Consider the following 27645-nt stretch of genomic DNA (forward strand, 5'->3'; position numbering starts at 1 on the left):
GTAACACGGGCAGAAGGGTCGACAAAACTAGCCCCGTCGGCCCTCGAACAACGTTGTCCCGTATCCACCCGAGTGGGGGAGCAGAGGACAGATGGAAAGAACCCAAAAGGATCCGCCAGATACCAGGAGAAGACAGGCAAAAGTCCATGCTGATGTAACCACGTTGTACAGCCCCGGTGTGGGAGATCAAAGGACAATCTGGATCGAAAAAGGTAGTCCCCCCAAGTTATCAAGAAGGCAAGTCTACAGCAGGACCATGCAATCTGCACTCAGCGGGAGGACAGCACGCGGTAGACTCGGTAAATAGGCACACAGCTAATACAGCCAGTGTGAACCAGGGAGACAGCACGAGGCCAAAAGGAACACCGGAACCATCCACATGAACAACCATGCTCTCCCCAGAGGGGAGGACAGTGAAAGAACAGCCTCTGAAGTCCGGCGGGAAGCCACATCGGAGTGATCCGTACCGAGCGGGAGCCAAACAAAGCCGGCGAGATAAGGCAGTGGAGACAGAGGCCGGCATAACACCCTCCAACCGAAAGGAGGAGGGGTGGGCAACAGGGAAGCCATAGGCCAGCTGAAAAGCAGAACCCGCTACACTGAGAGACGCCCGGTCCACCACCTCGCAGAAGGCGAATACCTTGGAGAACCCAAGGCGGAGGTCCTCCGGACCTGGGTAATCGAGCACCCAAGAGAAGTTGGGTGACCTTCCAGAGAATAGCAGCCCGAACCTGGCAGCAGATCAGACAGAAGCGCAGAGGCGCCAAGAGGAAGGACGCATACCACACTGCATCCGAAGAGGAGGAAATTGCAGCAGGCAAGGGAATCGCAGTCCTGCACGAGCCAACGAAGAATTCGAGAGGCGCTGCAGACAACAGCACTCTCGAGCATGTGACCACTAGCGCAGGGGAACAATGCCGCGGGAGGACGAATGGGTACGTATCTAGGGACCACGAACACACCCCGGGCGGAAGGGCCACGAAAGGAATGAGTACCACCCAGCTAGGTGCAGTAGCGAACAAGTAGAGCCCGTCTACTTATAAAAAAGGTATATACCTTGAATACATTGGGCATTCATCTGCTGTTTGTTGGACACCACCTCAGGCCCACACAGTTGGACCGAATGAGCTCTTTAGAGAATAGTGCAAGGCTTGCTGGAAGCACCATATCCCAAGAGAAAAAAGTACATCTCAGGATAAAGGGGGGGCATACGGACGAGTAGCCCCGTAAGCAGTGAGAAGGCCAACCCACCTATGGGAGGAGAAGGCATACACGGCCCAAACAACGGATAGAGCGCACAAGAAAGTCCGCCCACTGCAAAAAATAGTCACTCAGCGAAGAATCAGCCAGAGTCCAACCGTAACAATGGAAGTGCAAAGTGCAACCCGAAAGGTAGTCATGCACAAGACTAGTACGGCATGCGATGGAACGCAAACAGTCCGCCCAGAAAAGGGGGAAAATGTACCTGGCAACCACTGCAGAGGCCTGCCCAAAAAAAGGGGGGGATGCCAAGGCCAGTACCTACTCCGGAAAGGTAGGGCATACCATACTCCGCCCAGAAGGGGGCCATGCCCATGGCCGCACATATCCAGCAGAACGCAGGAAGGTCCACTTTAGTGAAAGGGGGCATGCACAGGTTATTCTATCATTAAGTGATTGTGCAAAAATCCACCCAACACCGAATGTCGTGAGAGTGCACCACTCCGCCAATGAAGGGGGACGTGTACCAGTCCAGCACAGCATAAACAAGGACAGCCGTGGATCGTGTGAGCGTGCAAAATGCCGCCCATGGAATAATGGGGGGTCATGCACAAGACCAGCACCGTATCCAATGGAAGTGCCAGCATTCCACCCAAGTTAGAGGGCATGCTCATGACCGGCAACGCATCCAGTGAGTGCAGTATTCCGCCCAGAAATGGGGGTCATGCACATGGCCAGCCACGCATCCAGTGAGAGCGCCGCCATGGATGAGAGTGCACGTATGTCGCCTGAGGAAAGGAGACATGTCCATGGCCGGCAGCGAATCCAGTGAGAGTGCGGCACACCGCCCACGGAAGGGGGGGGGGGGGGGGGGGGGGTGGCGGTCATGCAGATGGCCTGCAACGGATCCAGTGAGAGTGCAGTGTACCTATGAAAGGGGTTCACGCACACGGCCGGCACCGTATCCGGTGAAAGTGCAGTATTCCGCCTATGGAAGGTTTCATGCACATGGCCGGCAGCGAATCCAGTGTTCCGCCTATGGAAGGGGAACGTGCACATGGCCGGCACCGTAACCGGGGAAAGTGCAGTATACCGCCTTATCCGGGGAGAGTGCAGTATACCTCTCATGGAAGGGGTTCATGCACATGGCCAGCACCGTATCCGGTAAGAGTGCAATATTCCACCTATGGAAGGGTTCATGCACATAGCCGGCAGCGAATCCAGTGAGTGCAGCGTCCCGCCTGTGGAAGGGGGTCGTGCATATGGCCAACACAGCATCCGGCGAGAGTGCAGCAGTCCGCCTAGAAAAGGGGGATCATGCACGAGGCCAGGCCGCAGCCAGGGAGAGTGCAGTATTCCGCCTAGGAAGGAGGGTCATGCACCTGCAGCCACCAGAACTGGAGTGGGTGACGAAGTCTGGTCAGAAAAAAATCTGCATGCACTTGGCCAGCGCCGAATCCCGGGAGAGGGCAAGAAAAACCGCCTGGGAGGCGCCGCGGCCGGGGAACACGACACACCGCCTAAGAGAGGGGGGCATGCATACAGACAGCAGTACTGAATGATGAGGCTGCCGCGTCCTGCGCAGCCCACAAGTCCAGTTATTTAAAACAAAATAATAGTATTTTATTTTTTTTTTTAATTATCATTATTATTTATTTATTAATATTACAGCCTCCCTGAGGCAGAAAGGGGGCCACCATACAGGGGCACAGGCCGTACAGGCCCTCAGGAGACGGCCAGTACCCAAAGGGTTAACAGGCATCTGGCCTGGGGGCGGCGCAGCGAACCCCTGGGGGTGGGGGAACCTCCAGGCGGGAAGAATCCGCGCCTGGAGAGTTCCCGCCCCCCCCCCCCCAGAGGCCAGAATGTTGCGGCCTAGTAGGCCGTGAAGCCGGGGCCTAAATTTTAGCGTCGCCCGGCTGACCGGGGCCGCCAGTATTTAAAGTATCGGCCGGGCCTAAGCCGGCCGCGGGAGCCCCCGTACCGGTCGCGGGTGCCCAACCCGAGCGCCGGAAGTGCGCAGCAGGCCGCGAAGCCTGAACAAACTATGCAGCGCCCCGGCCGGCCGGAATGCCCGACGGCCGGCCGGGACCTGTTGGAACACAGCGCTTATCCAATGCCGGCCGCGGGAGCCCACCCGGCAGCCGGGAGAATCAGGGACCCGAGAGGAGCGTGGAGGTGCGGCCCAGTAGGCCGCGATGTCTGGGCCCAAAGTTGCGGCGTCCGGCCAACCGGACGGATGGTCGGCCGGCCTAGTTAGAGCATAGTGCGCACATGCAATGCAGACCGCGGGTGCCCACCCCGCGGTCCGGAAGAGTCAGGGGCCCGAGGAAGGAGCACAGGATGGTGCGGGCCAGCAGGCCGCGAAGCCTGGACTAAATTTTGGCGGCGCCCAGGATTACCCATGCCGTCAGGAGCGGCAGCAGGTCCTGAGCAGCGCACCGGTAAGCGCCCCCTCTTTGCGCGCGTCCTGCACCAGCGGTATGATCTATGGCGGGGAAGAGAGGGAGCAGATTGCCGCCTTGCGGCACCCCAGGGACCACCCTAGGTCCAGCAGGGCCACCCTATAGCCACTCTGCTATAAGAGACAAACATTTTAAATCTGTCTTTGGTAAAGCAATGGGTAATGCCTAAACCTTGCACCTCTCCGCTCTCGGATAGGCTACCAGTATGGGGGTCAGTCACGCAGGAGACCGGGGAGGGAGGGGACGTAGGGCTGGAGAAGCCACTCTCTCACCACAGATGTCTTCACCCTCGGTCCGTTCCAGCAGGGTCGCCCCTTCAGCTACTGGCACCGTAGTGGCAGGACGCTGGAAGAGGGGCTTGGCGTGCGGGCGACCCTTGCGCTGGCGGGATGCAGGGGAGCTGGGCTGCCCTGGTCCACCTTGCCTTCTGTGGGGGAGGCAGCAGTGCGGATGACCGGCACTGGCGCAGCTCAACCCCGGGAGAAACAGAGAGGTCTAGTGCGTCTCTGTTGTCCCGTATTCTGGAACAAAAAGAAAAGAAAAAGTAAAAATCAAAAATTTTAAAACAACAAAGGAGAAAACAGCCCTGCAGAGCAGGGAGTGTCTTGCCTCCTTGGACACTAAGCAAAAAATGGCAGTCTCTCTCTCCAGGCTGAGGGTATAGCTGTGGAGGAGGGGCTTAACAGTTTTCACTTAGTGTCACGCCTCCTATGGAGATGAGCTATACCCAAGGTCTTCTGTGTCCCCCAAGGAAACTGGGCGAGAAAAAGGATTTGCATTTTCTCAGAAACACTGCTGCTCGCTTCATTAGGCTGTGCCTGGAAGTGCAGCTCATTGCCGCTCACTTGAATACTGCAGTACTAAAACACAGAAGAAACAGCCTCGCATGACCCCTTTATCATATTAAATAAAGAGCACCTCCTTCTTGGTCCAAACTTTGAACGCAGTGTTCAGGGCCTTGGCTCCATGCAGTAAATAAGACGCAGGGTGTCTTCTGTTCTCTCTCAGACCTGAATACACAAAGATATGCTGATCATAAGTCAAAATGTAGAGTGAGAGCATGCAGCAGCATCATCATCATCATCATCTGGGTGACGCCAAAGCAATTGACCCCTCTGCACAGTGGTGCTCCTGACCACTTTGCTGTGCAGGGAACTGCAGCCGGTCCCATTCATCTAAATGGAAAAACGGTGAGGGGGCTTTAGTGCTGAATCAGTGCTGTGGCTCCTTTATTCTCAAGATCATTGGGGGGAGGTCTCAGAGTTTGGACCCACCCTGATCCAAAAGACAGCATATCATAATGAAAGGCCATAACTAAGGGCGGCATTGCACCGTCGATCTTCGGGCAGTGGGAGCGCCTTGTCTGCACAGGCCGGTGCTTTGAATGAGAGGAATGACTGCTACTGCCATCATTTCTCCCTACTTGGCTGGTTTCACACGGGCGAGTTCAATGCATTGAACTCTCAGCCTGTGTCTGCGGAAGCTCCCGTACTGACCTCCGTAGTACTGATAGCATCGTATAGCATTATATGGATTGATTATGCTACGTAACCCTTAGACTTCTGGAATGTATTGTACAACACAGACATAATGAATTACAGAACCCTACGGGTTACATAAGATCATAAATCAAGATAATGCTATACGATCCTATCAGTGCTAGGGAGGTCAGTACGGGAGCTTCTGCAGAAACACGCTAGGAGTTCAATGTGTTGAACTCGCTCGTGTGAAACCAGCCATTCTCTTCTATACATGATCGTCAGCACAGCCCTAATTACACAGGAAGATGTGCTGCCAATAATCCGATATATTTCACCCTGATGAAAGCTGCCAATCAGTCTATAAACGGGCATTTGCGTGTTCATCGGCTGATCGACTACACGGGCCAATAATCAGAAATGCATGTTCACTTCCCTGATAATTGGCCCAAAATCGTGCAGTCTAATAGGTCCTTAAGATAGGAATCCTCATAAAATCTGTACCTAAGGCTAGTTTCACACTAGCGTTCGGCTGTCCGCTCGTGAGCTCCGTTTGAAGGGGCTCATGAGCGGACCCGAACGCTTCCGTCCAGCCCTGATGCAGTCTGAATGGATGCGGATCCGCTCAGACTGCATCAGTCTGGCGGCGTTCAGCCTCCGCTCCGCTCAGCAGGCGGACACCTGAACGCTGCTTGCAGCGTTCGGGTGTCCGCCTGGCCGTGCGGAGGCGTGCGGATCCGTCCAGACTTACAATGTAAGTCAATGGGGACGGATCCGTTTGAAGATGCCACAATATGGCTCAATCTTCAAACGGATCCGTCCCCCATTGACTTTCAATGTATAAGTCTGGACGGATCCGCTCAGGCTAATTTCACACTTAGCCATTTTTTGCCAATATAATTCAGACGGATCCGTTCTGAACGGAGCCTCCGTCTGCATTAATATGAGCGGATCCGTTCAGAACGGATCCGATCGAACGCTAGTGTGAAAGTAGCCTAAGACCTCTCATAGCATAAAAAGGCTGCCAGGACCTACTGGGGGTCACTTACCTCTAAATGTATCCAGTAAATGCTTCCCCACGTACCAACAAATAGACTCAAAATTTGGAAACTTAAAGAGATCGGCCGTACTCAACCTCTTCTCGATTTCATAAGCTCTATCAAATGAAAATAAGAACCGTCAGAAGATGACGAACCTCATGTCCGCACCATCACCTTTTATTGAAAATGATAATACACGATGGCAGAAATATTAGAGAAATATTTTTCCGCCAGGTAACAAATTGAAGGCTCACCCTCAGATTTCTGCAGAGGCTTTGCATCTGAAACCTGCCGCAAGTATGCATGCAGATTAGTCCACATCAATGGGAATAATCAGCGTGTGTTTTCCTGTTGCAGTAGAATCTGCAGCATAAAGGGTCATACCCCCGTTTTTAATCCCCGTAATACACAATGTCGTATGCTCTTGGCAGCAATACGAAGTCGATTTTGGAGTGGAACGTGCTGAAATCTGCATGTACCCTTACAGGACAGTGTGGTTTAAATAAAGGAGTGGCCTCCTACAGCGACGGGCTCACATGGATTTTGTGCTGTACAGAGTACAAGGGCCTTCTGTTCTCCTACCTGAGCTGCATGGCAATGTTTAGACTGTGCAGAAAGTTTCCTCCAAAAGCTACACAGTCCACCGGAGTGAGCACAGCGTGGATCCACCCTGTGAAGAACATATGCTTAATCATAAGTATGTGAACCTCACACATGATCTGTGAATGGGTACTTAAAGGGGCTATCCAACCGTCTGTAACGGATGACCTGTCCTCTGGATAGGTCATCAGCATGTGATTGGTGGGGGTCCGGCAATCAGGACCGCCGTCGATCAGCTTTTTGAGAAGGCCCTGCACTTCTATGAGCATCACAGCTTTCTCACTGCTTATTCTAGGCCACTGATGTCATGACCATCGGTCGCATGGCCTTGTTGCAGCTCTGCCTCATTCTCTTGAATGGGGCAGAGTTGCGCTCAGGCCACGTGGCTGACGATTGTGATATCACTGGCCTAGTGAGTAGGCCACAGCAAAGGGCCTTCTCAACCAGCTGATCGGTGTGGGTCCTGGGTGTCAGACCCCACCAATCAGATGCTGTTGAGTTATTCAGTGTATAGGTCGTTAGTTACAAATGGTCAGGTAACCCCTTTAATAACTCAATAATAAAGTGGTCACCTGTGGGTATGAAGAGCGTCTGCCCCTGTTTAACTGGACACCGGTAACAATTGTCCACCTGATCGCCAAAGAACATTTCATTCTGGTTAGAGGAGCTGCTCCAGCATTCAAACAAGGCCAGGTTAGTCTTGGTTGGCTGGATCAAGTAGAAAATCTTTTCTCCCTGTAGAGACAAAAGACACAAAAATCTCATTACTGCAACCACTCACAGCGCAGGGAAGAGACTGTAATAAAACATGGCTGCCCTGACACAATGGTACATCCGCATAATACACCAATGCGTACAGTAGACCAGGTCGTAAAGGACCTGGCACGCCCCCTGCATCAGGTAATGATTTATATCATTCTAATATAACGGACTGGCATTGTTGGCACAGCAGGGGTAGAGGTCAGCGACGTCCTGTGTGGCTTTCTTTAGTCCTGGACAGAACCGTTTTAATGGCCAGCATTAGATGGGGTGCATCACATAAAGGCCTACCTTTAACACATGGTACCAGACAGAGGTTCCCCCAAAGTCTATGTGGAAATCTGTGTAACTGTCCTTGACGCCCATCAGGCAGTATTTCTGGACATTCGGTCTCTCAAATACACTCTGCTCCGGCCACAAGTTCTCAACCCAGGACAATTTGCGGACAATCTTGGGAGTTTCCACAAGGTTCGATAACCTATTGAAAAGATGCGACAAGATCAATAACTATGAATGACTGAGACAACCGACATCGGTGTGTAATGCCTAATGCAGGCCTGAGAGGGGTTGGCCCCATTTTTTATGCATCCTTACTGTACTTTATTTAATGGTTAGATTGTTTAAATGACCTTTAACCTGACGTCTTTCATTCTTTTGTGGTCACGTCCCCAGATGTAATCATTGTCTGTGCTGTTCGTGGCACCTTAAAATGGCGTCATATACTGGATGCTTTGCTTCATCCACCTGTCCAATCCGCACTGGTAGCTCCCGTCGTTCATTGTACTGTGCAGACGCTAGAGGAAGCTTGCTACACGTGCCCAGTCTACTCCTGCTCCGCTTCATTGGACTGCACATACTTCTGATTAAGAGTTTGGCGCATGCGCTGTCTAAGCTCCCTCCTGCATCCAGTGTACTTAAACACAGGATGGAGCTGAGACAGTGCAGGCGCCGAACTCTTCATTGAGAGCTTGCGCAGTCAGACATGAAGAAATGGTGCAGAAGTAGAATGGGCATGCGCAGGATGCTTCCTCTTGCGTCTGCGCAGTAAAATGACGGACGGGGGCAAACAGTGCGGAATGGAAGGGTGGCTGAAGCAAGGTATATGCTGCATGACGTCATTTGAAGGTGCCGCGAACAGCACAGACAATTATTACATCTGGGGACGCAACCACAACAGAATGAGAAAAACAGGCACCAGGAAAAAGGTCTTTTAAACAATCGAAAAAACAAAAATGTTCGAAAAGTGGCCAACCCCTTGGTTTTGATTGGTGGGTTTTGAATGCAAGAGACCCAACCGATTGCTAAAATGAGGAGAAAGAAGAGTTCCCACAGAGGAGCACGGTCTCTACTCTGTGCTGAAGACGGGCTCAATAGAAAGGCTAGGGGGCCCATCCGTGGTCTGTCTCCTAGAGCAGTGTTTCCCAACCAGTGTGCCTCCAGCTGTTGCAAAACTACAACTCCCAGCATGCCTGGACAGCCTTTCGCTGTGCGGGCATGCTGGGAGTTGTAGTTTTGCATCAGCTGGAGGCACACTGGTTGGGAAACACAGTCCTAGAGCAAGGAGACACGGCACTGTGTGAGCGATTGTGAGGGGGTCTCAGCATTCAGACCGCACCAATCAAAACCTTTGAAGTGTCAGGATAACATATGAAAAGTTTGTTAAAGGACACAGAGAGACTCCCTGTCGTCAGGTATAAGTGCATAGGTCTTGCCCGGATTGTTCCTTTAATATCGGTGTAGGACATATTCAGAGTCCAGACGTGAAATCTTCTGCGTTACTCTACGTCACTCACCTCGTCTCCGAGAACTCCAAGCTGATGACGTTCAGCACTTTCTCCCTTTTGGGGCCATTGTAATATTTCACAAAATCATTCAGCTTCATCTTCATGTCGGCCTGCCTCGTCACGTCAATGACATCAATCTCCTTCTCTCCCCCTAAGAGCACAGAAAAGCTGACATTAAAGGGGTATTCCGACTAGTCATACATATATTAGCCAAAGGATAAGCAGTAGGTGTCAGACCACCGTAACCAGGACAGTCTAAAAGGATTAAAAAAAAGAATATTTTTTTTTTTAATCAAGGATTCACCGCCACTCCAATACAGTGGTGAATAAGTGAGTGCCGCCTCAGGTCAGTCTCCTGCAGGGAGGAGACACAGTGCTTTGTGTGGGGGCTGCTTTCTCCCTGTTTGAGGGATCAGTGTGGGTCTCAGCACTTGGACCCCCATAGGTTAATCCTCGCACCTTCTGGTCCACGGTCACCGCAGCAGCCGTTCGCTGAACCTCTGTGGCCATGGACAGAGAACGGCGGCTGCGGAGCATGTTACCACGGACGGACAACCTCTTGAAGGGTTTACTGTGCAAGAGCAGCACTCGCTACTGTAGGGAGAGACAGAAGCAGCTGCGCGAGCGGACCCACAGCTCCTGCAGATACATGGGACCCCTGCTCTCTAGTACAATTTACAAGCTAAGGCCCCATGCACGCAACCGTAATTTCCATCTGCATCTAATCCACATTTTTTGCAGATTGGATGTGGAACCATTTATTTCAGTGCGGTCGCAAAAGACGCAGACAGCCTACCATGTGCTGTCCGCATCCGTATGTCTGTTCCGTGGCCCCTCAAAAAAGATAGAACATGTCCTATTCTTGTCCAATTTCCTAACAAGGATAGGACATTTCTACAGGTCTAAAACAATTATAATAATGACAGCATGCACACGGCAAGGATCCGACTACAAAGTGGATACGGTCGTGTGTATGAGGCCCAAGTTTAGAAAATGTGGCAGAAGCCAACTGTCTTACCCACATAGTACTCAACATCGTTTACTGTGAAAGAGGGCGGGGGAAGGGTCATGCCGAGTCCATCTTTTTTCAGAACCAGGATGGGGACGCTGAAGCTGTTCTCCTCCAAATACTCCACGGTTAGCTGAGCTCCCTGCGGCTTCAGGATCACCTCCTCTGCACTGGATGTAGAGGAGACTTGTGAGGACCAAAAAGTATCAAAAACAGCTCGGAAAGTTAGGAGGACGTGAGCCAATAGCAATGTGCTTAAAGGGACGGCGCACAGCAGCTTTACCTTGGAAAATTCCTGCTTCGAAGCTCCTTGATGAAGCCTGCGCTTCCGATCTGCACCGGCTTCCCCACCTCCTTGGTCACAGAAGGATCTGGCTTAGCATTTCGTCTTTTCTTCACTGAATGAATAGAACATCACAGAATTAGCCTGGGAGCCCCAGACGGCCACTATGCCAGCGGGCGAGGGCACATGCCCACTACCTGTATTCCATAGGGTACTTACTGACTGGCGGCCCGTGAGTGATCTGGCAGTTCGGACAATGATACAGGTCGATCTCTGAGGCGTTTTCCTCCTCCACACCAACACAGCTGCCATTAAAAAAACATAAGACGACATTGTGAGGCACAGCTTTCCTGCGTACGATCGGCGGGGTTGACCATTTAAAGGAAATATTAGGCAACTGCATAAATAGCAATTACCTAATCCTGGAATGCTTCCTTTTTAAAGGGCTGGGGAATATGTCAAATTATCATTAGGAAGACTTAACTGCTTAAGCGAAGGCTTCCAACAATGACATAGGCAATTGCACAACTAGCGATTCCATAATATAAAGTAGAGTGATCTTTAGGGTTTACAGCGCTTGGCAGGGCACTTAGGGGTGCACGCCTTTTATTTTTCTGCATGCAAATCACATAGCCAGTGCCCGGAGAGCAGCCCAAGGGCTCCGGGTCTCACTGGTAAACCCTGCGCAATGCTCCCTCGCCTTAATGGATGGTGCCGTCATCATCAGCTGAACTGGAACCTTGCGCATGTGTTGTTTCCAGGGTGTTTGATGCAAATATCAGCCAAAGATCAAGACCAAGGGGGAGACATTCCCCGGGGAGGATATTTACCAGTTAGGCCCCTTCCACACGGGCGAGAATTCCGTGCGGGTGCAATGCGTGGGGTGAACACATTGCACCCGCACTGAACCCGGACTCATTCACTTAATGAGCGGTGATTTTCACCCATCACTTGTGCATTGCTTGAAAAATCACAGCAAGCTCTATATTTTGCGTTTTTCGCGCAACGCAGGCCCCATAGAAGTGAATGGGGCTGTGTAAAAATTGCAAGCAAGTGCGATTTTCACACATGGTTGCTGGGAGACGACCGGGATGGGGAACGGATCTTTATTATTTTCCCTCATAACATGGTTAGAAGGGAAAATAATAGCATTCTTAATACAGAATGCTTAGTAAAATAGTGATGGAGGGGTTAAAAAAAATTAAAAACTATTAATAAACTCACCTTTATCCACTTGAATGCTCAGCCTGGCACGTCTTCTTTCTATTTTGATGAAAAGGACCTGTGGTGACATCACTGAGCTCATCACATGGTCCATCACCGTGGTGATGGACCATGTGATGAGAGCAGTGATGTCATCACAGGTCCTTAAGACAGGTCCTGAAGACAGTAGAAAGAAGGGGAGACCCGCTACGCCAGGGATGGCCAACCTGAGGCTCTCCAGCTGTTGCAAAACTACAACTCCCAGCATGCCCAGACTGCCTACAGCTATCAGCCTACAGAAGGGCATGGTGGGAGTTGTAGTTTTACAACAGCTGGAGAGCCACAGGTTGGCCATCCCTGCGCTACGCGATCAAGTGGATGGGGAGAGTTAAATTTGTTTATTATTTTTAACCCCTCAGTGGACATTTTACTATGCATTCTGTATTAAGAATGCTATAATTTTCCCTTATAACCATGTTATAAGGGAAAATAATAAAATCTACAGAATCCTGAACTTCAGTGAAGAAGTCCAGGTTCTGGTCTGGGTACCAAACATGCCGATTTTTCTCACACGCGTGCAAAATGCATTAAAACGCTTTGCACTCGTGTGGAAAAATCGTGCATTTCCGACCCTCACACGCGACGCCCGTGTGAAAGAGGCCTAAGAGCTGGAGTCTTTGCCAAATTTGGGACAGCCTTGGCCTCGCTGCTCAAGAGACTCTACCTCCCCCAGATATCCCACCTGTGCAGTTGCTCCAAGTTGTAGTGCAAGCAGATGCCGACTGCACATGCGCGGCTCAGTCTGGATACACTAGGAAGAGTAATGGCATATGCTCTGTTCAGGCAGCAGCAGAGCCTCTGCGCTGGAGCCGCTACTCAGAGCAACAGGGCCAGGTTAGATGTCTGGCCCTGTCAATCATGGGGAGGGGGAGTCTCTTGAGCAGCAGGACCAGCCCCTCCCTGCTCAAGCAGGCTGATTTATGAACCAATTCAATTCGTACAGACAGATTTTCTCACCTCTAGGTGGTACAAATCATTCACCCAGCAGCGTCATACTTTACCCGCCATGAAACAGGCGACAGCAGACAATTCCTTTAAGAAAGCACTACAGAACCAACCCACCTGCCGTGGAACCAGTCTTGGCAGACATCACATTCGATCATAAAGCGGGTAACGTCATAGGGCAGACGGCACAAGCAGTAGACTGGAACAGACGCCATGCTGGCTGGTCACCACAGAGGGTGGCAGGGGGGCCCTCTTTATCTCCACTCGGTGGGGGGAGGGCGCATCGACAGTCCGGGCAACGGGGCAAATTCTCTGCTACCAGTCAATGGTTCTCATGAAACGAAGATTGTGGAGAACCCTGCAGAGAGGAGACAATGGAGAGCGGTCATTGTAATTATCTTTAAAGGGGTTTTGCCATCTCAGACAATGGGGGCATATCGCTAGGATATGCCCCCCATTGTCTGATAGGTGCGAGTCCCACCTCTGGGACCCGCACCTACAACGAGAACAAAGCGCAGCCGCCCTCCATTCATTTCTATGGGGCCGCCGAAAATAGCCAAGCATAGAAATGAATAGGAGCAGGGGCCGCGAATGCGCGGTACGCTCCTATTCACTTGCATGGGAGCAGTGCTTGGTGGGGGACGGACCCCGGGAAATCCACAACCACAGCTCTCCCCGCTCAGTTCTCCTTGTAGGTGCGGGTCCCAGAGGTGAGATCCGCACTTATCAGACAATACGGGCATATCCTAGCGATATCCCCCCATTGTCTATGATGGGAATACCCCTTTAAGTCTTCTGAATGAAAAGTCACAATAAATCATACAATGTGGTCGCTGACGATAGACAATCCCTTTAATTCCCTGTGCTTAAAAAATCAATTCCAATGGTAGCAGCAGATGCCACTCCTGGAGGTCCCAGGGGCTTCTCTCTGTACCCGCATAGGGGGCATAGGACAAAACCTCAGGAGAGCAAACCACTGTGCCAAGATCTACTATGGAGATGATGTGACTGGTAGAAGGGCTGCACAGGCATCATAAGGACGCTATGATAGACATTAACATAGGGGCACTAGGGCTGGCACTGCGTACAGTAGGCACAACTGCAGACACCACAATAGCAGCAATATCACTGGCATGTTTTGGGTACTACAGATCATATGACAGCAGCACTGGTGCCACAGGACAGTCATCAATATTCAAAGCTGGCATGATGTAGGCACCAAAAATAGTTGGCATTATAGACAGTAGGCACAGGGGATGATCAAATACACTGGCACCATTTAGGTACCATTATTGGGAAAGGGCACCAAGACTGGCATCCGATACAGTCGGCATTATTATGGGAGAACTGTAGATCCTATATAGACTGCCCTGGCACCATATGGTTGGCATGGCATACAGTAAGCATCATTACAGATATTCTAAGAGCAATATCACTGTCATGTTATAGGCACCACAAGGCATAGTCACTTATTGGGAATCAAGCAGGCACCAATTAGAGTTGGCATCATATACAGTAGGCACAGTGGATGATAAAATACACTGGCACCATCTAGGCACTATTATAGGGACAGGGCACTAAGATTGCCATCCTATATAGTAGGCATTATTATGGGAGCACTATGGATAATATACGCACTGCCCTGACACCATATGGGCACTATGGCTGGCATCACATAGGGTAGGCAAGACTGCAGAAACTAATATAGGAGCAATAGCACTGGCACTATGGGTCATATAACAGCAGAACTGGCACCACAGAGACCAGGTCACATGATGCAGGCACCAAATACAGTTGGCATCACAGACAGTAGGCACTGTGGGTGATAAAATGCACCTGTACCATCTGGGCACTATTATAGGGACAGGGCACTAAGCTTGGGAGCACTGTGGATCAGATATGCACTACCCTGGCACCATACAGACATTACTGTAGGAAAAGGGCAACAAGATTGGCATTATCATGGCTCATATGCTTCATCCTGGCATCATATGGGCACTATGGAACATACATGTGCTACACTGGCACCCTATGGGCAGCATTATATTATGGAAGACAAGTATATGACGACTATTACAGGGGCACTAGGGTTGGCATCACAGGCACTGGCTGGCATCACATACAGCAGGCTCTATGTGGGCATTATAGTCCAGGAGTACCATGGTGGGCAGACAATCACTATGACAGGCCAGTGGTTGGCATCAGATACATTCACATGGGCACCGTGACTGTGTGGGCAGCTATGAGGCACTGTTGTACAGACCGCTTGGGCACATGATGAGGATGATGGGGGTATTGATACATCTCTCACATGACGGGCCGCTGTGTGCTGTGACGGGCTCGGCCGCGCGTTTTACCTGAGGCCCAGGCCTGGCGCGGCGGAGGCGCCAATACTCCAGCGGCGGTCAGACCGGAGGGTGAGGTGGAGAGAAGCGGCCGCGGGGTGAGGAGAGCTGCAGCCGGTCAGGGGTCGAGTGGAGTGCGGCCTAATCCAGACTGGCCCCGCGGAAACCGCGGCATAGGGGACTGAGGCCTTCGCGACGCCATTAGCCTACTAGCTCCTCCCCGAGTTCAGTGACATGCTCGTGTCAATAAAGCTTGTCGAAAGGACATCGACCTCTAGCGGCCATGTTGGTGGTGGCAGAGGCGGTTCACTTACTAGAAGGATCATAGTAAGCCTTGGGGCTGGTGCCAACTAAAGGAGTTTGGTCCCAAAACAATTGGGGTCATCTATTAAACTGGTGTAAAGTAGAACTGGCTTAGTTGCCCATAGCAACCAATCAGATTCCTCCTTTCATTTGCCATAGGAGCTGTCCAAAATGAAAGGAGGAATCTGATTGGTTGCTAGGGGCAACTAAGCTAGTTCTACTTTACACCAGTTTGATAAATGACCCCAATTAATATTTATCAGTGACCACTGCTCCATTCACAGGGAAATTGTAGACCCCAACTGGCATGATGATGGGTGAGGGTCCAAGTGGTCAGACCGCCACCAATAATACATGTATTACCCATACGGTGGATAACGGATGCACGTGAGCTTCCCCCCAATTCCTTACGTGGCCCTTTTAAATGCCGGTGCTTGATAGTGACGTGTCACACGGCCACAAGTCTCAGCAAAGGCAAGAGACAAACATCCGGACCACTTGTCAGCAATTTGCCTGTAAATCGCAGTTTTGTGCGACTTGTGCAGTTGTCGCGATGCTCTGCGACACCATTGAATTCAGTCTTGTACGACCCCCCAGCCTTAAGTCTCATAGACACGACCGTATATATTCCGCGGTCCACAAATGCCACCAGTGTTGCATCCGCATTTTTTGCAGATCCATTGATTTCAAAGGGTCTGTGGTCCACATTTTGCATCCGGGTGTAGGACACGTTCTATCAATTTGTGGAATGGACATACGGATGCGGAAAGCGCACGGATGATCCATGTGCTTTCCGTTCTGTGAAACGATAGAATATGTCTGCAAGGTGACCATTTAAGGGTACTTTCACACTAGCGGCAAGACGGATCCGACAGGCTGTTCACCCTGTCGGATCCGTCCTGCCGCTATTTCGCCGTGCCGCCGCTCCGTCCCCATTGACTATAATGGGGATGGCGGCAGAGCTCCGGTGCAGCACGGCAGTGCACGGTGAGAGGCCGCCGGACTAAAAAGTCGGACATGCAGTACTTTTAGTCCGGCGGCCTTTCACTGTGCACTGCCGTGCTGCGCCGGAGCTCCGCCCCCATCCCCATTATAGTCAATTGGGACGGAGCGGCGGCACGGCGCAATAGCGTCAGGACGGATCCGACAGGGTGAACAGCCCGTCGAATCCGTCCTGCCGCTAGTGTGAAAGTAGCCTAAGGCCCCCTGCACACGAACGTGTGCGCCCCGTGGTCGTGCTGCGGCATGCAATGCACGAACACAGTCCGTGGGACAGCCACAGCGGATTGCTGACCCATTCACTTGAATGGGTCCGCGATCTGGCCTTTCCGCAAACAGATAGGACATGTTCTATCCTTTTGCGGAACGGAAGTACGGGACGAAACCCCACGGAAGCACTCCGTAGTGCTTCCGTATCTCCGGACCCATTCAAATTAATGAGTCCACATCCGTGATGTAGAATGCCCACGGAATGGCACCTGTGTATTGCGGCAATACGGCAACGGGAAGCACACGTTCGTGTGCAGGGGGCCTAGGTCAATGGGTCTGCAAAAAGAAATGTGGACGGCGCACGGACCACGGACCACCTCTGCACCGCTCACCTCTCCTGACATATTTGTTTTGCTAATGATCTTAAGGATCCATTCACACGGCCGGAAGTGTTTTGCGGTCCACAAAACACGGGTACCGGCCATGCGCATACAGCCAGCCCTATGATAGAAATGCCAAAATTGTGGCACAGATGCAGACCCAGAAATACGGTTGTGTGATCGGACCCTTATTGATATAGCGCCGCCATATTCCGCAGCGCTCTACAACTCAGAGGGCACATGTACAAATCATAATAGACATCACGGGTAGTATACAATTGAAACACGGGGAGTGAGGGTCCTGCTCACAAGCGCTTACAATCTATGAGAGTAAACTATATGCTTCCTCCGTGGAATCATTCTGGAGCATCTATTCTTATGACTATGTTTTGCCATTCCTTTATTATTCCTGCTAGAAGTTATGAATTACTAGAAGTTTGCAAAAAAAAAAAAAGGGTCCAGATGGGTGTTACCAGTTGCAGTCCCACACTGGCAGCACTGATTGGATAGTCAGACTGTGCAGGGACACAGCCCCAACTGGTAGCACCCATCCAGACCACTGCAAACTGCTAGTAATTCATAACTTCTAGCAGGAATTATAAAGGAACAGCACATCACAGTCATAAGAATAGATGCTGCAGAATTGTTATTACATGGGGGATGCAAGCCGTTACTAAAACAGACGTGTCAGGAGGGGTAACAGGTCCTCTTTAAAAGGGCTGTGTCAAGTAACATATTCTACATTTTTCAAACCAGCACCTGGGTCTGAATACTTTTGTGATTGCATGTTATTAAAAATGCAGTATAGCCACTGAGCTATTCAATAAAATGTATCTGAATAGCGCCACCTGCTGTTTGTTTTTTTCCCTTTTTTTGTCCGCTTCACTGAGCTGGTCGAACGTGCTCAGTTTAAATCTTCAATATGTTCTGAAAGGACACGCCCTCTGAGCTGCCAGGCTGAAGATAATCTAACACAGCATCTGGAGCAATGAATGGGGAGATCTCTGGACCCATGTGAGGTGCAGGAGTATTATTTTTTTTACATCAACCATAGTATAACCACTTTAAGAGACACACACCTAATAATTGTGGCAGGTCCATGCGCCAGAACTGAAATCTGCGTCAGTAAGACCTTGTCCACGTTTCCGTTTTTCACAGACATCTGCTGCTCGCATTTCCTGTGGACAGCACACGTACCCATCGATTTTAATGCGAATGTTCACACATCAGTAGTTTTTTAATGACCGTGGGTCATTAAAAAACATGCAACTACTTTGGTCTGTGATGCGCTCTACACCCTCCCATTGAAGTCTGCAAGTCCGTGAAAGACACAACACGGATGGCATCCATGTTTAATCCGTTTTTCTCTGTCCACTGATAGATGTTTTTGAAGTACATTTTCAACACGGATCCTTCATGGACGTCCGACATGTTAACATGAACAAGGCCTAAGGACGCTGTTGTACAGTTCAGGTATAAATTATGCAAGTTTTCCAGTGTAAATTATAATAAATATATCTGGCCCCCTTTTTGGAAAAGTGGCGAGCTAGGCACAAAGGCCCCCAAATAGATGCAAATTTTTGGGAAAGCATGGTGTGCCCCAAAATGTGCTACTTTTTGATGTCAGAAAACAATGTTAGGCTACTTTCACACACGTTTTGGCTTTCCGTTTGTGAGATCCGTTCAGGGCTCTCACAGGAGGTCCAAAACGGATCAGTTTTGCCCTAATGCATTCTGAATGGAAAAGGATCCGCTCAGAATGCATCAGTTTGCCTCCGTCCCGTCTCCATTCCGCTTTGGAGGCTGCTTGCAGCGTTTTGGTGTCCGTCTGACGATACTGAGCCAAACGGATCCGTCCTGGCACACAATGTAAGTCAATGGGGACGGATTTGTTTTCTCTGACACAATAGAAAACGGATCCATCCTCCATTGACTTTTAATGGAGTTCATGACGGATCCGCCCAAAACACAAGTGTAAAAGTAGCCTTTAATGTCCCTGTGTCCTGTATGTATGTACAGTATATAGCAGCATACATTTTTTGGTACATTACACGGGGACAGATATATGGATTCAGCATATAGTGGCCCCGTTCTTTGCTTATACATTAGACCAGAAATCAGCAACCTTCGGCATTCCAGTTTTTGTGAAACTACAATTCCCAGCATGCTCCATTTATTTCTTTGAGAGTTCTTATTATGGGTTAAAGAGGACCTTTCATCGGTCCAAACATTGTGAACTAAGTATCATGCCATATACAGCGGCACCCAGGGATCTCACTGCACTTACTATTATCCCTGGGCGCCGCTCCGTTCTCCCGCTATGTCCGGGGATTTGGTTATAGTAGGCGGAGTCTGCCCTTGTTCTCCTGGGTGTCTCCTTCTCCTAGGCTGTAGCGCTGGCCAATCGCAGAGCAGAGCTCACAGCCTGGGAGGTTTTTTCTCCCAGGCTGTGAGCTCTGCGCTGCGATTGGCCACCGCTACAGCCTAGGAGAACAAGGGCAGTCTCCTCCTACTATAACCAAGTCCCCGAACATACCGGAAGGCATAACGGTAGAACGGACAGTCGCCCAGGGATAATAGTAAGTGCAGTGAGATCCCTGGGCGCCGCTGTAAAAACAAAACGGAAGTTACTCTGTGTGCATTCAGTTTCCGTATGTCCGTTCGGCAAAAAAAAAAAATAGAACATGTCCTATTATTGTCCGCATTATGGACAAGGATAGTACTGTTCTATTAGGGGCCAGCTGTTCCGTTCTGCAAAATACGGAATGCACACGGACGTCATCCATATTTTTTGTGGATACATACAGTTGTGTGCATGAGGCCTAATACTGAGAAAGACTGATTTTCTATACTTAGAAAGCTAATACACAATACGGTGTCTTTATAATCATATTATGTTCCTGTGAATAAACCAGTAATATGTATTAGCTTTCTAAGCATAGAAAACCCTGCCTCTCAATATATTAATGCCTTATTCACACAGTCAATGATTTTGAGGCAAAACCAGGTGCAGATCTTTCCATTATACCTTGGATCTGTGTTGACTCCACTCCAGGTTTTAGCTCACAATTACTGATGGAAATCACTGACTGTGTGAACAAGGCATAAAGCTATAACCTTTTATTATGGGTTAAATGAGGGAGAAAAAAATAAATAAAAAAAAACTGAAGTCTGTCTTGGGATTTGAACCTGGGACATCTACAATCGAGGTTGACCACTTATCTTCATATTGAGAAGAGTAATGTTTTACACTTAGAAAGCTAAAACTTATTATTGGTTTCTTTATAATCATATATTATGCTTGTGAATAAACCAGTAATATGTATTACATTTCTAAGTATAGAAAACCCCTCTTCTCAATGTGATAAGGCTATAGCCAGGAGATAAGTGGTTAGCCTTGCATGTAGATATGCCTTATCACATTGAGAAGAGTGGTTTCTATACTTAGAACGCTAACACTTATTATTGGTGCCTTTATAATAATATATTGTATCTGTGAATAAACCATATGTATATTAGCTTTCTAAGCATAGAAAAATTCTATTCTCAAGTAGTGTATATGATATGTACATGCTGGGACACAGCTCTTCCCTCAGCATGCTGATGTCTAGTCCTGTCAATCAAGTGGACAGGGGAGCGTGCAGAGTGCAAGGGTGGTACAAAAGCAGTGCTCCAAGGATTCAGCCCCACCATGCTCATTTGCATATAATAAAAACACAGATATGTCTGCAGCTGATCAACATACAGACAAAAGAAAGGTATCGTTTTAATCAGTATGATCAACCCTACTAGACACCATGCCTGGTTTAATAGAGTGGACCATGTCTACAGAGGCTCTTGTATGGGGTTATTTTTTGTATTCTGCAGCTAAGCCTCCTATGAAAAGACAAAAAAAAGAAACGCGAGAGGCACAGGTTTTTACTAAAAGAATAGACTTTATTAAGCATTGTAAGTCTTTCTAACTGGAAACCAAGCTCCTCCATGAAGCACTCCTAAACATTCTGCATCGTAAGTTCACCACCTTCTCAACAACAGCAGACATTCTCATGAGTTTTGCCGCTCTAACTTACATTGATAAACTATGGAGATGCTGGGGGCAGGGATTACAGGACAGGAAGATTTCGGGAGGTGGGAGATAGTTACACATTACCCATCCACTAAACAGGTGACTAGCATAAAAGGAGTGGGGCGTTTATTAACAGGGGAGAAAATATAATCCAGAAGCCATGTTTTATTTATTTTTTTTAGATTTTTTTTTTTAGATTTTTTTTACTGTAATTAAACACAGACAGTATTAGTTAAACATGAAATTACTAACAAAGTTTCATTGCAGTGAAAGATTCACCTAGCTAAATAAAAACCTCCAAGAAAAAAAAAAAATTTAATAAAAAAAAAATAACCTGAAGAGAAAGCGGGAAGTTTATATTAATTAAATCAGGTGTAACAGGGAGCGGGCTTACGAAATATATATACTTACACTTTGAAAGATTTCCTTTCAAAGGTTTCGGTTTTTTCTTTAAAAAATAATTCATTAGCCATTAGTTACCACTAAACCAGGAAGAAAAGAAGCGTAATATCACAAGTACGTGTGCGCAGCGGATACAGATGGGTCAAAGGTCTACACCCAAAAGGAATCGGGTGCAAGGACGTTTTTTTTCATATTTTTTGTTGTTTCTTACATTTAAGTCTTAACAAGTAAATGTTAGTTTTACTTTTATGTTTTTTTTTGTTTTCATTTCAACATCTATAAAAAAAAAAAAAAAAAAGTAAAATCTGAAAAAGACACGTTATTTCAGCAGTGGGAGAATCATCTCCGAGGATGTGACAGAGCCATAAAAAGTAAAATTAAATGGTCAAGAATATATGACAAGTCAAAAAAGACCACGAATGGGTTTTACCGGCTGCACCCGACATCAATAATGGAAATGATTGGATGTCGGCGGGCAGCGTTGCACTCCACAGTCTTCCTTGCACAACACAGTCGCTATACGGCCAACATGGTCAATGAACGGGCGGTATACGGCCATGACACTACGGCGAAGATCTATGTTAAATGTGCTGGCTGGCAAAGGTTTCGTCTATGGTGTGTTGCGATAGAAAAGTGGGGAAGGCCCCGGCCCCCAGGATACTGGGAGTGGTTGGTATCAACGTCATAGTACTGCACTGCTGTGTAGAGTCAGGTAAAAGTGTCATGAATGTGTCTTGTCAGACTGTGCACAATACAAGAAGACACAAATACTGTTCCCAAAGCTTCCTGCCGTCCAACGGCCAAAAGCCGTGGCCAATTTTGGCCTTGGGAACCTACCAAGGTTGATTTGAGCAATATGTATTATAATCAAGAAGTGTAACATCAACAATAATCGCCCGCCCTCCCCTCCCCCTTAACACCAAAAGTATATAGCCTAGCCGGGGTAACATTTCAAACAGAAGGAAGGGCTGCTACCAACCCCTTCTACGTTACGCGCGCTTAATCGGTTTAAGCCTACGATTCTTGTTTAAAATTACCTTTCCAAAATTAAACGAGACAAAAAACAAAAAAAGTCTATTGAAAAAAAGTTTCGCTGGCGTATACGCCAAGCTGTCTCTGTGCGCATCCTGAATGCAGGCAGGACACACGTCACGGTGGACACTGGCGCGTCTAACGTCAGAAAGGTTATCAGGAAAAAGTGCAGCTTTAAACAATTCTGTGATATAAACGAGATTAGCGGTTACTTAAAAATTCAACGTCACAAGAGATTACGGTTAGTGAAAAATCATTTCGACAAAGCCCGGGTTGAGCGTTTCTAGCCCCTCTTGCCCAGCTATGTAAAATAATGTGCGTAGAATGCATGATAAAAAAAAAAAAAAAAAAAAGACTAAAGCAAATGTTGAACATTGTAGCTAAAATCTAAAAAATTTTTAATAAAATGTAATCAATACGGCAATTAATAGTGGATAATGAAGTGGATGTTCACGTGTGATTAAAATTAGTTTTCATCGTGAAATGCAGTAAATACGATAAAAAAAAATTATTATATTGTAACGGCTTAAAAAAATAAAAAAAATAAATCACAAGTTGACACTTTGGGTGGGAACTTGCTGTTCTCTTCCCCCCTTGTGAAATGTCAAGACAGGTTCCCCCCTTATGAACAAAACAGTTTTGCCCTCGGGTTACCTTGTGGTCATCATGGGCATGATCCGTGGCCACGGTAATAAGTCCATCCGGGTGGCCGTAGTAGTAAACAGAGGGGGATTTTCGTCACGATTCCTGGGTCGAGCGCCCCCCCCACCCCCAGGACATGTATTTGATAACAATGCCTAAAAGAAGAGACCCGAGCAGCAGGGCATCAGAGGATGCCGACATCAGAAGGTGGCTTGGCATGAACTCCCGTCAAGAATGGGAATGTGAATGCCCAAAGCCTGTTATGCCGCCAGATGGTATTTTTTTTCTTTTTTTGAGGTTTGATAAAGACCATTGTAACGTTACCTCCCCTTCTTTTGTATAAAGTTTTGAGAAAATAAAAAATACAATAAATCCCCCCCCCCACAAACGCATGCAATGTAAAGGGCTAATAACAGCACCGCGACACTGCCAAACTATTCTACCAGCTGTGCGCTGGATCGGCTCAGCTCTGCCGAGTACACACTGAAATAACTTCTAGTCAAGGTGGGATGGAAGGGACAAAGTACTATTATAAAGGGGTAGGAACCGGTGTCTATCTTATCCATGTGATTCACGCTGTAGGTACCACTATGCTCAGTAGAGGATGATTGGGATCATAAAAAGAAATAAATAAATAAAAAAATGATAATTTTGTGTAGAAGGCTATAAAACAGAAAAACTGAGCCTTACCGATCCCCTGTCGCCACTTCGGTTTCTGCATCCTGGCCACCATGTGACTGCTGCAGCCAATCGCTGGACGCAGCAGACACCACTGTGGTCACATGTCATCACTAGAGGCCAGGAAACAGAGACCGATAAAGGCCCCTATACACAATAGTGCATTGTCAGCAGAGTCTAATGTGTATGGGGAACTCCCAAATCTACCTCAAAAAGATGTCGGGGGAGATAAGGATTGGGTCCAGTGAATATTTTCATCTGATCCTTTTGTGCTCCCAGGAGATAAGCATGGGCGCGCACGATAGGATCCGAAAGATGGTGAAAGAGGTATCTAACTCCGGCTTTTTACTCTCTCCCCATTGACAGTACATACACGCTTGGCTGAACTAAATGTGTCTAAGTAAAGGGGATCAGTAAGGGTTCATAGGGTTCTAAGCTTTTTATAAAAAAAAACTGCAAGGGGCTGGACAAACCCTTTAAGCGTCTCAATCCTTGAAACAGGTACAATCTAGGGCCGGTTTCACAAGGTCATAATATGATGGCACTTAAAAGGCATCTGTCAGCAGTTTTGTACATATGACACTGGCTGACCTGTTACATGTGCATTTGGCAGCTGAAGGCCTCTGTGTTGGTGCCATGTTCATATGTGCCCGCATCGCTGAGAAAAATATTTTAACATATGCAAATGAGCCTCTAGGAGCTGCCAAGCGCACAGGTAACAGGTCTGCCAGTGTCATAGGTACAAAACTGCTGACAGATGCCATTTACGCATCCTCAGCCAACACAGTTTATGGCTCAGTTGAACAGTGAAGAGTCCGGGTGTTACGGCTGGAATAGGGTCGCTGTATTATGGCCGTGTGGAAATGGCCTAATGGCTGATCAGAAGTGTCACAGACTCTTCTCAATGCTGCTGAATCATTGGATTGGTGACGATCAGAGCCCCCATTTCTCTTTAATAAGCCGTTGAATGGAAGATCAACTGTATAAAGACCTCTCAACATAACTGGACCTAAATTGGTGACAAGTTCCCTGTAACACCAAAGAATTTGGCTAATTACTACAAACAGGGAAATGGTACTGGTTGAACAGCGTAAAATAATGACCGCCTCTCCCCAATACACAGGTATAGCAAGCGGATTTATACCAACAGCCAAAGAAGCTATTAAACCGAGAGATGTACAAAAATGCTCCGTAACCCTCATGGATAGAAACGTGAACCACCATTATTCCCACTTATATATTTATAAGGCAAGTAAGGGAAGGGAAAAAAAAACAAAAAACACCAAATCTCTCTAAAAGTCCCAAAAGAGAGAAGGAAAAAATAAATAAAAAAAGAACTGCTTTGGGCTACTTTCACACTCGCATTTTGTTCGGATCCGATCAGATAATACAACCGTCTGCATCCGTTCAGAATGGATCCGTTTGTATTATCTTTATTACGGTTCCGTATTGTACACCATTGAAAGTCAATGGAGGATGGATCCGTTTTCTATTGTGCCAGTGAAAACGGATCCGTCCCCATTGACTTGCATTGTGTGTCAGGACGGCTTGGCTGGCAAGAAGCGTTTTGATGTCCGTCTCCAAAGCGGAATGGAGACTGAACTGAGGCGAACTGATGCATTCTGAGCGGATCCTTTTCCATTCAGAATGCAAACTGATCCGTTTTGGACCGCTGTGTGAGAGCCCTGAACGGATCTCGCAAACGGAAAGCCAAAACGCCAGTGTGAAAGTAGACTTCCCACCGAACAGTCCCCTCTCACTGGATGCAAGACGCTGCCCATAGTCTGAGCTCAGAGAATCACACAAAGACAACTTAAAAGATGGGAGGAAGGACTTTGGAATTTTAAGATCGTTCCCTACTGGGAAAAAAGGGAAGTCGTTCCTATATTTCTAGTGACGGGTGCAGAGCAACAGGCTGCGAGCCCATCAAACCAAGAAAAAGCCGATGGGTGTCGGGGTGTTTCTTTCATCAACAAGAGTAACAGAAAAAAAAATTGTCATTTTTCGTTAGTTTTGGAGAGGTGGGCGCCAAGCGAGGATTCCAAAAAAATGGAGCGCTGGACACGAGAGCTAAATCTGCCCTCTCCTGTTCTAGTGAATTACACGTCCGGAGTACAGTTCAGACTCACCACAAACCTCCCCCCAGCAGCGGCAGCGTTCTCGAAGGAATACTGGTTCTGCTTAGGATGCAAATGTGGCTTTTTAACTAAATATATATTTATAGGTTACATAAATAGATCTCTCTCTGCCTCTCTCTGTACATAAAGTCTGTGCACAAACGTATGCATATTCACAATATACACAGTGAGCCCTGTCAGACGAGTCCTAGGTGCGTACCCGGCACGGATCCGCGGCAGACGCTGTTATGCACATACAATCATTCACAGTACGTCTTCGCCATGAGGTTTCACCTTTTGTGACGTCAAGCAATGTGTGCGAGGCTCCCCTGCCTAGCGGGGTTATTCCATTTGCTACCAGTGGGCTAAAATGGAGAGTTGAACCCTTCTCTGCTCCATTTCCTCCAAACTTTGGAGCAAAGACTATACGAGTGGTTGGAACAATCTGCAACGTATCATGATATAGGAGCCTGCTAGGAAATGAAGGTACGCAGCCACGTCCGGAGGTGCCACTGACGGCAGGAGTGGGTGCGGAGGGCACGTGATCTCACCAGCGTTATATATGGCTAATATTGCCCCAAAAGGTATGAAAGAAATGGAGGATTTATTTTTTTCCCGGTAGCAATTGAAATGACCCAGCATAAAACACAGGCTTGACCTTATCGGAAGGCAGGAAAAATCTGCCCATGACAGTCCTCTTTCCTGAATGTCCCCTTTGTACAAAGGCCATATTTATATATATATATATTTTTATATATATATGTACATATAAAAAATAATATTAATAAAATTCTGACAAAAAGTCCCACATTATCTACAGGATCGGGTAGTCTGGCAGGAGGATAATAGGAGGAGGAGTGTGAGGCAGGGAGGCACGACTCAGTACTGAGAGTCAGTCAGTATAGATCACCTTTCTCCTAGTCCGGAAGCAGAACACTATAAGCTCTGCTTCATCACAGTAGTATCCTGTGGCGGAGACGCTCTATATATTGCAATTCATTCCTTCTATGGACAGGAACAACTAGCAGCATTGCAATATACGTCACAAACCAGAACTCATGGCTTCTGTACTATATGGGTTGGTAGAAATAAGACGCAAGTCACATACTTGCGTCAGAACCGGGATCATACTGAATCAGTGTTTTCATATATGCCCTCGTGCTAGGCAGAAGGTCCATTAGCACGGAGGACAATGTATGTGGGCACCACAGTAGACCTTGACAGAGCACCATAGAAGATTTTGGTTAAGTATGTGTGCAGAGGGACTGCATGTTGTAGTTTTAAAGGGGTGACGGGGTGTCTGTGCCTCCCTATCATACTCTCCTCCTCCAGGTTTGCCCTGCACTGCTCACTCCTCCTTCTGGAGGGCTGCTGGACCCAACTTTTCGTCACGGCAGTTGTCCGCGCCTTCGCTGCTCATTCCTGTGAAGTGAGGGGTGTTTCCATTGCTGCAAGGCTCACTGCATTCTCTGGGTAAGGCACATGCTACGGTTTGAGGGCTGGATTCTTCCTCGGTGACTGCGTTTCCACCGTTCCCATTCACATGGGACGGGCTACGGCCTTCTGTCGATCCCTAGAGGTAAAATGCAAACGTGAACAGAGTGACGAGAAATGATATCTCATTTGACATTGTATCTATGCTCAC

At 48.2% G+C, this 27645-nt stretch overlaps 2 protein-coding genes across 3 annotated transcripts in view; both read right to left on the bottom strand.

Annotated features, from left to right (window-relative positions):
* The window catches only part of LOC122946058 (histone lysine demethylase PHF8-like), a 32020-nt gene extending 16634 nt beyond the window's left edge, over positions 1-15386 (bottom strand). The window contains exons 1-11 of the mRNA XM_044305363.1: positions 15184-15386; positions 12944-13184; positions 10838-10923; positions 10619-10733; positions 10345-10505; positions 9336-9477; positions 7834-8020; positions 7356-7518; positions 6766-6853; positions 6193-6299; positions 4584-4675 (exon numbers count right to left, since the gene is read on the bottom strand). Coding sequence (XP_044161298.1) covers positions 4584-4675; positions 6193-6299; positions 6766-6853; positions 7356-7518; positions 7834-8020; positions 9336-9477; positions 10345-10505; positions 10619-10733; positions 10838-10923; positions 12944-13041 — 1239 coding nt within the window. The 5' untranslated portion in view covers positions 13042-13184; positions 15184-15386. The remainder of the gene's footprint in view (positions 1-4583; positions 4676-6192; positions 6300-6765; positions 6854-7355; positions 7519-7833; positions 8021-9335; positions 9478-10344; positions 10506-10618; positions 10734-10837; positions 10924-12943; positions 13185-15183) is intronic.
* Positions 15387-25495: 10109 nt separating this feature from the next.
* The window catches only part of LOC122946839 (constitutive coactivator of PPAR-gamma-like protein 2), a 34323-nt gene continuing 32173 nt past the window's right edge, over positions 25496-27645 (bottom strand). For both annotated transcript variants that reach the window (XM_044306695.1, XM_044306694.1), the window contains exon 16: positions 25496-27573. In XM_044306695.1, coding sequence (XP_044162630.1) covers positions 27349-27573 — 225 coding nt within the window. In that variant the 3' untranslated portion in view covers positions 25496-27348. The remainder of the gene's footprint in view (positions 27574-27645) is intronic.

This window comes from Bufo gargarizans, chromosome 9 (assembly GCF_014858855.1).
Source record: "Bufo gargarizans isolate SCDJY-AF-19 chromosome 9, ASM1485885v1, whole genome shotgun sequence".
Taxonomy (NCBI): Eukaryota; Metazoa; Chordata; class Amphibia; order Anura; family Bufonidae; genus Bufo; species Bufo gargarizans.